The sequence below is a fragment of the Melanerpes formicivorus genome, unplaced genomic scaffold, assembly GCF_026170545.1.
Source record: "Melanerpes formicivorus ecotype bairdi unplaced genomic scaffold, bMelFor1.0.p_v2 SCAF_82, whole genome shotgun sequence".
Lineage (NCBI taxonomy): Eukaryota > Metazoa > Chordata > Aves > Piciformes > Picidae > Melanerpes > Melanerpes formicivorus.
The window spans coordinates 2,164,412-2,177,242 of NW_027142434.1; the positions used below are offsets into that span (position 1 = coordinate 2,164,412).

The 12,831-nt window shown below is 58.9% G+C and overlaps 2 protein-coding genes across 2 annotated transcripts in view; one reads left to right on the forward strand and one right to left on the reverse strand.

Moving 5' to 3' along the window:
- The window catches only part of ADORA1 (adenosine A1 receptor), a 64,338-nt gene extending 59,904 nt beyond the window's left edge, over positions 1–4,434 (forward strand). Inside the window, exon 3 of the mRNA XM_068164644.1 lies at positions 3,738–4,434. Coding sequence (XP_068020745.1) covers positions 3,738–4,368 — 631 coding nt within the window. The 3' untranslated portion in view covers positions 4,369–4,434. The remainder of the gene's footprint in view (positions 1–3,737) is intronic.
- MYBPH (myosin binding protein H) overlaps positions 2,239–12,831 on the reverse strand; it is a 53,869-nt gene continuing 43,276 nt past the window's right edge. Inside the window, exon 10 of the mRNA XM_068164643.1 lies at positions 2,239–2,265. Coding sequence (XP_068020744.1) covers positions 2,255–2,265 — 11 coding nt within the window. The 3' untranslated portion in view covers positions 2,239–2,254. The remainder of the gene's footprint in view (positions 2,266–12,831) is intronic.

The following is a 12,831-nucleotide window of genomic DNA, read 5'->3' on the forward strand; positions in this document are numbered from 1 at the left end:
AGGGTAGAAATCGATCTAAAAGCCTTCAGTTCCCGCTTGGAGAGCTCTGGAGGGATGAGCCCAGCCCTGGCAGGCTCCCCAGGGGCACCAGGGAGGGAGCAGAGCCCGGCCAGAGCTTGCTTCTGCTCCTCCTCCAGCCCCTGGCATCAGCCCATCAGGAAAGAGGTTTTGTGGCCTGCTCCAGCACATTAGGAAATGAAACAGGCTGTGCCCAGAAGCTTCCCCAGGGGTCCATCAGCACCAGTGGAGCCTTCCTCCAGCAGGTCCCAGGGGATGCCTGTGCTGCCCATTTCCTCCCCTGGCACAGGGCAGGCTGTCTGGGGCAGGAGCAAGCTGCTGTGGGTGGAGGGTGCTGAGCTGGGGGCTGGGCTGCTGGGGAGCCAGCAGAGCCTCCCTGGAGGTGAGGCTGAGACTTGCAGCCATGCTGCAGGTTGCTAATGCATCTCCTGGCTGGGCATCAACCCTCAGAGCTCCAAGATCCTGTCTGAGGTCTGTGCCCATCCCTGGGGCTGGTGGTGGTGGGAGGCAGGGTGAGGTCCTCCAGGGCACAGGCAGAGACAGCAGTCTGGTGAGATTCCTGCCAGGACAAACTGGTCCTGAGCCACTGCCACCCCCCAGGGCAGGAGGGGCAGGGGAGAGTCCAGGGGAGGCTCTGAGGATGATGAAGGTGAAGCAACATCTCTGCCATGAGGAAATGCTGAGAGCCCTGGGGCTGTTGAGCCTGGAGCAGAGCAGCCCCAGAGGGGATCTTAGTGACAAATATCTGAGGGGTGGGGACCAGGAAGGGGCCAGGCTCTGCTCAGCACAAGGGACAGTGGTCACAAACTGGCACCCAGGAGGCTCCACCTCAGCAGGAGGAGAAAGTTGTTCAGTGAGAGGCTGCTGGAGCCTGGAGCAGGCTGCCCAGGGAGGTTCTGGAGCCTCCTTCTAGGAGGACTTTTGGGCCCCACCTGGATGTGTTCTGTGTGCCCTGCCCTGGGGGCTGCTGCTCTGGCCCTGGGGCCAGCTCTGGGCTCCCCAGCTCAGGAGGGACAGAGAAGTGCTGGAGAGAGTCCAGGGGAGGCTGGGAAGCTGCTGAGGGGCCTGGAGCAGCTCTGGCAGCAGCAAAGGCTGAGAGCCCTGGGGCTGAGAGCCTGGAGCAGAGCAGCCCCAGAGGGCAGCTGAGCAATGCTCAGCAAGAGCTAAAGGAGCTGTGGGGGGCAAGAGGAAAGGAGCAATGAACACAAGGTGGAGCCCAGGAGGCTCCACCTCAACAGGAGGAGAAACTTCTTTGGGGTGAGGCTGCTGGAGCCTGGAGCAGGCTGCCCAGGGAGGTTCTGCAGTCTCCTTCTAGGAGGACTTTTGGGCCCCACCTGGATGTGCTCTGTGTGCCCTGCCCTGGGGGCTGCTGCTCTGCCAGGGGCTTGGGCTGGAGGAGCTCCAGAGGTCCTGCCCAGCCCCTCCCCTGCTGTGCTGCTCTGCTTTGGGTCTCTTGCCCAGGAGGAGCCTGGGAGGCTGTTCAGGGCCTCTCCACTGCAGGGATGTCCCAGGCAGGGATTTGCTCCTGGCCTTGCTGTGGCTCTTCTGCTTCTCTGCCTGTTGCCCAGCCAGGAGCCTGCTGTGATGTGTTGAGAGCTGAGCCCCTCCCCTGCCCTCTTCTCTGCTGCTCTGCTCCTGCTCTCAGGGACATGGAAGGCCTCCCTCTGGGCTAAAGAGGGCTGAAGGGGACACCCAGCAGCCCCTTGCCCCTGCTGCATGTGCCCAGAGCTGCTCTGCACAGCCAGCCAAGAGGCCACCCATAAATCTCAGCCACCCAAGGGCCTTTTCCTCCCCAGGAGCCCTCCCAGCCCCCGAGGGAACTCCTGGCACTCGCTTTGCCCACCCCTCCCCTTCTGTGGTTGTATGAGAGCCAAGGCAGGCAGTGAGGAGCATCCTGCCAGCCCCCCCAGGGCCTCTGCCACCCCACCTGCAGCAGCCTCAACCCTCCCAACCCAGCCAGAGCACCCCAGCTAACCCTACCCCTACCCCCAGCCCCTGCCCCTCACCTACCTCCAGCCCCTGCTGGCTCAGGTCTCTGAGCCCTGCCTGCAGCCTGGGGCTCTGCACACTCTGCCCAGGCACCTGCCAGCCCCCCCAGGCTCCAGCTGGGTTTCCATCCCCCTGGCCACACTCCCAGCCCTCCCTCCACCTTGCAGTGGAGCAGGTCTCTGACAGGCTCTGCAGCAGCTCCCCCTCCCCACCCCGCCCCGGGTGCCCCTTGCCCTCTGATCTGCTCTCACTTGGGCACTGCAGGAAGCACAGGAGATGTGAAGCCACTGAGCTCTCCTTGGCTTACTGCCCTTTGGGCATCCAAAAGGGAGCCAGGGCATAAGCAACCCAGCTGTGCCCACCCCAGCCTGCACCTCCCTCCCATCCTGCACCTTCTTCCCATCCTGTACCTCTCTCCCATCCTGCACCTCCATCCCATCCTGCACCTTCATCCCAGCCTTCACCTCCCTCCCAACCTGCACCTCCCTCCCAACCTTCACCTCCCTCCCATCCTGCACCTCCCTCCCACCTGCACCTCCCTCCAACCTGCACCTCCCTCCCAACCTGCACCTCCCTCCCATCCTTCACCTCCATCCATCCTGCACCTCCCTCCAACCTGCACCTCCCTCCAACCTGCACCTCCCTCCCAACCTGCACCTCCCTCCCATCCTTCACCTCCATCCCATCCTGCACCTCCCTCCCAACCTGCACCTCCCTCCCATCCTTCACCTCCATCCATCCTGCACCTCCCTCCAACCTGCACCTCCCTCCAACCTGCACCTCCCTCCCAACCTGCACCTCCATCCCAATCTCCACCTCCATCCATCCTGCTCCTCCCTCCCACCTTCACCTCCCTCCAACCTGCACCTCCATCCATCCTGCACCTCCCTTCCATCCTGTACCTCCCTCCAACCTGCACCTCCCTCCCTCCTGCACCTCCCTCCAACCTGCACCTCCCTCCCTCCTGCACCTCCCTCCAACCTGCACCTCCCTCCCTCCTGCACCTCCCTCCCAACCTGCACCTCCCTCCCATCCTTCACCTCCATCCCATCCTGCACCTCCCTCCCAACCTGCACCTCCCTCCCATCCTTCACCTCCATCCATCCTGCACCTCCCTCCAACCTGCACCTCCCTCCAACCTGCACCTCCCTCCCAACCTGCACCTCCATCCCAATCTCCACCTCCATCCATCCTGCTCCTCCCTCCCACCTTCACCTCCCTCCAACCTGCACCTCCATCCATCCTGCACCTCCCTTCCATCCTGTACCTCCCTCCAACCTGCACCTCCCTCCCTCCTGCACCTCCCTCCCAACCTGCACCTCCCTCCCATCCTTCACCTCCATCCCATCCTGCACCTCCTTCCCACCTTCACCTCCCTCCCAACCTGCACCTCCCTCCCAACCTGCACCTCCCTCCCACCTGCACCTCCTTCCCACCTTCACCTCCCTCCCACCTTCACCTCCCTCCCAACCTGCACCTCCCTCCCACCTTCACCTCCCTCCCACCTTCACCTCCCTCCAACCTGCACCTCCATCCCAATCTCCACCTCCATCCCACCTGCACCTCCCTCCCATCCCGCACTTCCATTCCAACCTCCCCCTCTCATCCTTCTCCCCCTCACCTACCCCTGCCCATGCCTGCTCCGGCAGCCCCCCATCCCCCGCCCCGCTGCCCGCCCGCCCCCGGGCCCGCGTCTGACGGCGCCCCGCGGCCGCTGTCTCCCGGCGCAGGTACAAGACGGTGGTGACGCCGCGGCGGGCGGCGGTGGCCATCGCCTGCTGCTGGATCGTGTCGCTGCTGGTGGGGCTGACCCCCATGTTCGGCTGGAACAACCTGAGCGAGGTGAGGCGGACTCAGGAGCCCAACGGCAGCCAGGCTCCCTTCGTCATCAAGTGCCGCTTCGAGACGGTGATCAGCATGGAGTACATGGTCTACTTCAACTTCTTCGTGTGGGTGCTGCCGCCGCTGCTGCTCATGCTGCTCATCTACCTGGAGGTCTTCAACCTCATCCGCAGGCAGCTCAGCAAGAAGGTCTCCTCCGGCGCCGGCGACCCCCAGAAGTACTACGGCAAGGAGCTGAAGATCGCCAAGTCCCTGGCGCTGGTCCTCTTCCTCTTCGCCCTCAGCTGGCTGCCCCTGCACGTCCTCAACTGCATCACCCTCTTCTGCCCCTCCTGCCAGACCCCCCACATCCTCACCTCCATCGCCATCTTCCTCACCCACGGCAACTCGGCCATGAACCCCATCGTCTACGCCTTCAGGATCAAGAAGTTCCGGACAGCCTTCCTGCACATCTGGAACCAATACTTCTGCTGCAAGAGCAACAAGAGCGGCAGCCCCGAGGCCCAGCAGGGCGACTAGGAGCGGCCAGGGGGGCAGAGAGAGGGCACCGAGGAGCGGGCTGCCCGCCTGGCCCTGCCTGCTGCCCGGGGGTGGGGGTGGGGGGTGGGTTTGGGGGAGTGAGGGCCGGGCCGGGCTGGGCTGGGCTGGGCTGGGCTGGGCTGTGGGCGAGGCACAGCAGCTGTGTCCCCTGCTTGCCCCAGGGGGGTATTTATTCTCCAGCGTCCTACTGGGGTAGCCCTGCAAGGATTCCTTCCCTTCGCTTGAGTTTCATCTTGGGTGGAGGTTTTGTGGGTGTTTTATTCTTCCCTTTCCCCTTTCCCCTTCCCTTTCCCTTTCCCCTTCCCTTTCCCTTTCCCTTTCCCTTTCCCTTTCCCTTTCCCTTTCCCTTTCCCTTTCCCTTTCCCTTTCCCTTTCCCTTTCCCTTTCCCTTTCCCCTTTCCCCTTTCCCCTTCCCTTTCCCCTTCCCTTTCCCCTTTCCCCTTCCCTTTCCCTTTCCCCTTCCCTTTCCCTTTCCCTTTCCCTTTCCCTTTCCCTTTCCCTTTCCCTTTCCCTTTCCCTTTCCCTTTCCCTTTCCCTTTCCCTTTCCCTTTCCCTTTCCTTCACTTGAGTTTCATCTTGGGTGGAGGTTTTGTAGGTGTTTTGTTTTCCCCTTTCCCCTTCCCCTTCCCCTTCCCCCTTTCCTTCACTTGAGTTTCATCTTGGGTGGAGGTTTGGTGGGTGTTTTATTTTCCCCTTTCCCCTTTCCCCTTTCTTTTCCCCTTTCCCTTCCCCTTCCCCTTTCCCCTTTCCCCTTTCCTCTTTCCCCTTTTCCCTTTCCCTTTCCCTTCCCCTTCCCCTTCCCCTTCCCCTTCCCCTTCCCCTTCCTCTTCCCCTTCCCCATCCCCTTCCTCTTCCCCTTCCCCTTCCCTTTTCCTTCACTTGAGTTTCATCTTGGGTGGAGGTTTTGTGGGTGTTTTATTATTCCCTTTCCCCTTCCCCTTTCCCTTTTCCCTTTCCCCTTTCCCCTTTCCACTTTCCCTTTTCCCTTTCCCCTTTCCCTTTTCCCTTTCCCTTTCCCTTTCCCTTTCCCTTTCCCTTTCCCTTTCCCTTTCCCTTTCCTTCACTTGAGTTTCATCTTGGGTGGAGGTTTTGTGGGTGTTTTATTTTTCCCTTTCCCCTTTGCCCTTCCCCTTTCCCTTTCCCTTTTCCTTCCCCCTTCCCTTCCCTTCCCTTCCCTTCCCTTCCCTTCCCTTCCCTTCCCTTCCCTTCCCTTCCCTTCCCTTCCCTTCCCTTCCCTTCCCTTCCCTTCCCTTCCCTTCCCTTCCCTTCCCTTCCCTTCCTCTCCCCTTCTCTTCCCTTCCTCTCCCCTCCCCTCCCCTCCTCTTCCCCTCCCTGTTTTTTCCCCTGTTTCTTTTCACTCTGGGGGAGTTTTGGGGATTCTTTAGGGGTTTTTTGAGTTGGTTTTTCCTTTCCCCCTGTTTGTTCTGATTTGGGGCTTGAGGTTTTCTTCGCTTGAGTTGAGTTTTTCCCTGTTTCTCTTCATTCTTGAGGTGGTTTTGCTGTTGCTGTTGGGTTTTTTTCCCTGCTTGTCTTCATTTTGGGGTTGGCTTGGAGGGTTTTTTGGTGGTGTTTTCCTGCTTGTTTTAATTTTTAGGCTTCTTTCTTTCTTCCTTTCTTCCTCTCTTCCTTCCTTCCTTTCTTTCTTCCTTTCTTCCTTTCTTCCTCTCTTCCTTCCTTCCTTTCTTTCTTCCTTTCTTATCTGGATGAGGGCACTGAGTCCATCAGCAGTGAATGTGCAGCTGACACCAAGCTGGGGGCAGGAGTTGATCTGCTGGAGGGCAGAGAGGCTCTGCAGAGGGACCTGGCCAGGCTGGGCAGATGGGCAGAGGCCAAGGGCAGGAGATTGAACACATCCAAGTGCCAGGGGCTGCACATTGGCCACAGCAACCCCAGGCAGTGCTACAGGCTGGGGGCAGAGTGGCTGAGAGCAGCCAGGCAGAGAGGGACCTGGGGGTGCTGGTGGATGGTAGGCTGAACATGAGCCTGCAGTGTGCCCAGGCAGCCAGGAGAGCCAAGGGCATCCTGGCCTGCAGCAGGAAGAGTGTGGCCAGCAGGAGCAGGGAGCTCATCCTGCCCTGTGCTCAGCACTGCTGAGGCCACACCTGGAGTCCTGTGTCCAGCTCTGGGCTCCTCAGGTCAGGAAAGAGGTTGAGCTGCTGGAAGGTGTCCAGAGAAGGGCAACAAAGCTGGGGAGGGGTCTGGGGCACAGCCCTGGGAGGAGAGGCTGAGGGAGCTGGGGTTGCTTAGCCTGCAGAAGAGGAGGCTCAGGGGAGACCTTCTTGCTCTCTGCAACTCCCTGCAGGGAGGTTGGAGCCAGGTGGGGGTTGGGCTCTTCTCCCAGGCAGCCAGCACCAGAACAAGAGGACACAGTCTCAGCTGTGCCAGGGGAGGTTTAGGCTGGAGGTGAGGAGAAAGTTCTCCACAGAGAGAGTGATTGCCCATTGGGATGTGCTGCCTGGGGAGGTGGTGGAGTCCCCATCCCTGGAGGTGTTCAGGAGGAGACTTGATGGGGGTGCTTGGTGCCATGGGTTAGTTGATTAGGTGGTGTTGGGTGATAGGTTGGACTCCATGATCTTGAAGGTCTCTTCCAACCTGGTTGATTCTATTCTATTCTATTCTATTCTATTCTATTCTATTCTATTCTATTCTATTCTATTCTATTCTATTCTATTCTATTCTATCCTATTCTATTCTATCCTATCCTATCCTATCCTATCCTACCCTATCCTTACTTCCTTTCTTTCTCTTTCTTCCTTTCTCTCTCTTTCTTTCTTTCTTTCCTTCTTTCTTTCCTTCTTTCTTTCTTTCCTTCCTTCCTTCTTTCTTTTCCTTCTTCCCTTCCTTCCTTCCTTCCTTCCTTCCTTCCTTCCTTCCTTCCTTCCTTCCTTCCTTCCTTCCTTCCTTCCTTCCTTCCTTCCTTCCTTCCTTCCTTCCTTCCTTCCTTCCTTCCTTCCTTCCTTCCTTCCTTCCTTCCTTCCTTCCTTCCTTCTTCCCTTCCTTCCTTCCTTCCTTCCTTCCTTCCTTCCTTCCTTCCTTCCTTCCTTCCTTCCTTCCTTCCTTCCTTCCTTCCTTCCTTCCTTCCTTCCTTCCTTCCTTCCTTCCTTCCTTCCTTCCTTCCTTCCTTCCTTCCTTCCTTCCTCTTTCTTTTCTCTTTTTCACTCTTTGGAGTTCATTTTTGCTTGGATTTCCCCCTCCTTGCTTTCACTTTGGGGCAGGTTTTTGTTTCTTTGCTTCTCTGCTTCCATTTTTCTCTGGCTTTGTTGTTTCCTTGGGGTTTCCCCCTCCCCTCCCCCATTTATTTCCATTTTGGGGGCAGTTTTCTTCCTGTTTATTCCCATGTTGGGGCTTGGGTTTTCTGTTCTTGGTTTCTTTTTTCCCCCCTCCTTGTTGTTCAGTTTTTATTGGTTGTTTTTCCTCTTTCTTTTCACTTTTGGGGTGGTTTTTTTTGTTGCTGTTTTTTTTGTCTCTGATTTTTTTCCCCCCTCCTGTTTTTTTTCCACCCTGGGATCCTTTCCCCTCCCCACCCCCCCCACCTTTGGTTGTTTTTTTTTCCCCCTCCCTGTTTGTTTTCATCTTTTTGTTGTTGTTTTGGTTTTGGTTTGGCTTTGTTTTGTTTCCCAAAGGGCTGCCAAGTATTTAAGGAGAGACTGTCCAGAGAAAGGAGCAGATTTATCTCCATGCAAATAAAGTGTAATGATGAAAACCACCCAGGAGGTCCTTGCTGGAGGCTTCTGCCTCCTAGGAGCAGTTGGTGATGCTGGGGGTGGGGGGGTGGGGGGGGTCTGCCATCCCTGGAGCCATGGGAGAGGTGGGGGGGAGGTGGTGGCTGAAGCAAAGGGTGGGGGAATGGAGCTGCTGGGAACCAGGAGAGCTCCCAGGATCCCAGATCCCAGGGTGTCAGGGGTTGGATGGGACCCAAAGAGGTCATCGAGTCCAACCCCCCCTCCTGCCAGAGCAGGAGCAGAGGATCCAGCACAGGCCACACAGAACACAGCCAGCTGGGGCTGGAAAGGCTCCAGAAGAGACTCCACAACCTCTCCTGTTCTAATGCTCTGGGAGGCTCACAGTGCAGAAGTTCCTCCTCCTGGTGAAGTGGAGCCTCCTGTGCTGTGCTGCAGCTTACATCCATTGCCCCCTTGCCCTGTCCCAGGGGTGCAGCTGAGCAGAGCCTGGCCCTGGCCCCTCCCTCCTGACTCCAAGCCCCTAGATATTGATAGCCATTGATCAGATCCCTCTCAGCCTTCTCTTTTCCAGGCTAAAGAGCCCCAGGTGCCTCAGCCTCTCCTCACCAGGCAGTGCTGCAGTCTGTGCCCCCAGCAGTGTGGCTTCTGCAGCTCTGAAGCTAGGAGCTCTCAAGCACTTTGCTTCCACTCTGTGTTCAAGGAGAGGTGACCTGGGCTGAGCCATGGGAAGGGGTAGGAAAAGGCATCCCAGGGCCACTCATCACAGACTCCCAGAGCTGTCAGGGCTGGAAGGGAGCTCAAGGCTCAGCCAGCTCCAAGCCCCTGCCATGGCCAGGGGCCTCACACCACAGCAGGTTGCTCACAGCCACCTCCAGCCTGGCTGCAAACACCTCCAGGCAGGAGGCTTCCACCACCTCCCTGGGCAGCCTGGGCCAGGCTCTCACCACCCTCCTGCCCAACAACTTCTTCCTCACAGCCAATCTCCAGCTCCCCACTTCTAGTTCTGCTCCAGCCCCCCGAGTCCTATCCCTCCCTGACCCCCTCCAAAGTCCCTCCCCAGCTTTCTTGTCCATGAAGTCACCACCCCACAGAGCCAGGGCTCAGCCTCCAGCTCCCAGGGCTGCCAGAGAGGCAGGGGGAGAGGATGGGAAGCTCTTAAGCATAACCCCAGAAGCAGCCTCTGCTGAACTGATTTCTCCTCAGGGAGCCCAGCAGCCCTCACCACCCCCTGCAGGCTGCTACCAGGGAGCTGTGTCCCCTCCATGTGCCTCCTCCCTCCTTTCCCTTTGGCTCTGAGTCCTTTTCCCCTCTTTTCTCCTGCCTCTCTCCTGATCAGGGCAGCAGCAGCAAGTCTCCCCCAGCCTTGTCCCATCTCTCCCTGCCACCCTCCCTGTGCAGCCAAACCCTTTTGGCCCAGACCTGCTGGCTTGGTGCTGCCAGCTGCATGGCCCTGGGCTGCAGAGAGGCACCAGCAGCAATCTGGGAGCCAGTGGGGGATGACTGGAAGCCCAAGTGTCCCCTTGGGCCGTTTTCCCAAGCCCCAGTGCTTGCTTCAGGCTTAGCCATGGTCACAGCTGAGGAGGAGGTGGCTGGGGAGAGACCATCACCCCCCAGCCCGGCTCTGTGGATGCTGGCAGCGGCACTGCCAGCCCCTGCTCGGCAGCAGAGCCTCTCCCAGGGCTAGAGAGGGGGTGGGAAGGGTTAATTTGAGTTAATTGGGATTCTTTTCTTATCAGCCTCCCTTGCTCACCAGTTTCCCATTGGAAACACTTCCTATGACCCTTCTCCTGCCCCAGAAGGGTCAGGCCCCTCCGACGTCACCCGTGGGCAAAGCGAGTGCCAGGAGTTCCCTCGGGGGCTGGGAGGGCTCCTGGGGAGGAAAAGGCCCTTGGGTGGCTGAGATTTATGGGTGGCCTCTTGGCTGGCTGTGCAGAGCAGCTCTGGGCACATGCAGCAGGGGCAAGGGGCTGCTGGGTGTCCCCTTCAGCCCTCTTTAGCCCAGAGGGAGGCCTTCCATGTCCCTGAGAGCAGGAGCAGAGCAGCAGAGAAGAGGGCAGGGGAGGGGCTCAGCTCTCAACACATCACAGCAGGCTCCTGGCTGGGCAACAGGCAGAGAAGCAGAAGAGCCACAGCAAGGCCAGGAGCAAATCCCTGCCTGGGACATCCCTGCAGTGGAGAGGCCCTGAACAGCCTCCCAGGCTCCTCCTGGGCAAGAGACCCAAAGCAGAGCAGCACAGCAGGGGAGGGGCTGGGCAGGACCTCTGGAGCTCCTCCAGCCCAAGCCCCTGGCAGAGCAGCAGCCCCCAGGGCAGGGCACACAGAGCACATCCAGGAGGGGCCCAAAAGTCCTCCTAGAAGGAGACTGCAGAACCTCCCTGGGCAGCCTGCTCCAGGCTCCAGCAGCCTCACACCACAGAAGTTTCTCCTCCTGTTGAGGTGGAGCCTCCTGGGTGCCAGTTTGTGTCCATTGCTCCTTCCCTCTTGCCCCCCCACAGCTCCTTTAGCTCTTGCTGAGCATTGCTCAGCTGCCCTCTGGGGCTGCTCTGCTCCAGGCTCTCAGCCCCAGGGCTCTCAGCCTTTGCTGCTGCCAGAGCTGCTCCAGGCCCCTCAGCAGCTTCCCAGCCTCCCCTGGACTCTCTCCAGCACTTCTCTGTCCCTCCTGAGCTGGGGAGCCCAGAGCTGGCCCCAGGGCTCCAGCTGTGGCCTGGCTGGGGCAGAGCAGAGGGGCAGCAGCCCCTCCCCTGCCCTGCTGGCCACACTCTTCTCCATGCCCCCAGGCCCCCAGGGAGCTCCTTGGCCCTGAGGGCTCCTTGCTGGCTCCTGGGGACCTTGCTGGCCCCCAGCACTCCCAGCTGCTGCTCCTTGGAGCTGCTCTCCAGCAGGTCCCCCCTCAGCTGTGCTGCTGCAGGAGGTTGGTGCTCCCCAGGGGCAGTTCCCTGCCCCTGCCCTGGCTCAGCTTCCTGAGCTTCCTCTCCCAGCTCTCAGCCTCTTCAGCTCTCCCTGGCTGGCAGCACAGCCTGGGGGGGGTCACCACTCCTCCCCAAATCATTTCTCAGCAGTGCCTAAGGATGCAGCAACCCCAAACTAGCTGAGGGTGGCCTCCCTTAGCCCAGGCCCAGGCTGCCTTGGCCTCAGGCTGGAGCTGCTGTTCAGCAGGCACAGGCTGGGTCCCCACTGGCATCTTCCTGCTGCCAGGGGCTGCCTTCCCAGAACCAAAGCCTTTGCCTGATCCTTGCTGAGGTGCCCAGCAGCCTGGCCACTGGGGGGCTCAGGAATTAAAAGGCATCTCAGTGATTGCTCTCAGAAGACATCAAGACATGAAAGGCAAGAACCCAACCCCACTGAGTGGAGTTTTCCACTCCATGCTCTCCAGCCCTTTCCTGGGCAGAGCTGGCTAAAAGCAGAGGCTGTTACCCACTGGGTCCCCCGTGGGGCTCCAAGCAGTCTGTGCCCTGCAGGACCTGCATTAAGAGTCTGGAGAGGGCTCAGCCTGCAGCATGACACAGCCCTGGAGAGGGAGATGTTGCTTCTCTCCCCGTGTCTGACACAGCCCTGCCCCAGGGCCATCCCCACGCTGCTCAGAGCCACACTCTGAGGACATCCAGGGGGGCAGAACGTCCCCAGCAGTGTCCAAGTGCCTGAGAGGAGGCTGCAGCCAGGGGGGGTTGGGCTCTGCTCCCCAGGCTCAGGGGACAGAAGGAGAGGAACTGGCCTGAAATTGTGGCAGGGGAGGCTGAGGTTGGAGAGGAGGCCAAATGTCTTTGCTGGAGGAGTGGTCAGGGCCTGGCAGAGGCTGCCCAGGGAGGTGGTGGAGTCCCCATGGCTGGAGGGGTTGCAGCAAGCTGTGGCCATGGCAGCTGGGGCCAGGGTTTGGTGGCCATGGGGGGGTTGGGTTGGGGTTGGCCTGGGGGAGCTCAGAGGCCTTTGCCAGCCCAAAGAGTTCTGTGGTTCTGTGAGCTGGACTGCAGCCCCCCACCCTGGTGGCATCAGTGCTAACCCCAACCACCTCCAGGGAGCAGCCTGACCTCCAGCTGGGGAGAAATTGATCCAACAATGCCCTCTGATGGTGGAAACCAAGCCTGGAGTGGACACTGCTGAGCTGGTGCTGAGCCCCTGGGAGCAGCAGCAGCCCTGTGGGTGCAGCTTGGCCATGCAGAGCAGCTGGCAAAGCAGAAGGGCTGCAGCAGAGATGCTGCCTGCAGGCATCAGCTGCTTTAGCCATCAGCACTGCCTGGGTTGGCTCTCTGCTGGCACCAAGGGCAGGCTGGGCTGGGATCCATCTGTGCCCAGCCTGGAATTGCCCCAATGAATGGAATGGAATTGACTGGAATAGACTATACCAGAATTGAATTGGATTGGATTGGGTTGGATTGGATTGAATTGAATTGGATTGGATTGGATTGGATTGGGTTGGGTTGGATTGGATTGGATTGGATTGGGTTGGATTGGATTGGATTGGATTGAATTGGATTGGATTGGATTGGATTGGGTTGGATTGGATTGGATTGGATTGAATTGGATTGGATTGGATTGGATTGGGTTGGATTGGATTGGATTGAATTGAATTGAATTGAATTGGATTGAATTGGATTGGGTTGGATTGGATTGGGTTGGATTGGGTTGGATTGGATTGGATTGGGTTGGATTGGATTGAATTGAATTGGATTGGATTGAATTGGATTGGGTTGGATTGGATTGGGTTGGATTGGATTGGGTTGGATTGGATTGGATTGAATTGAATTGAATTGAATTGGATTGA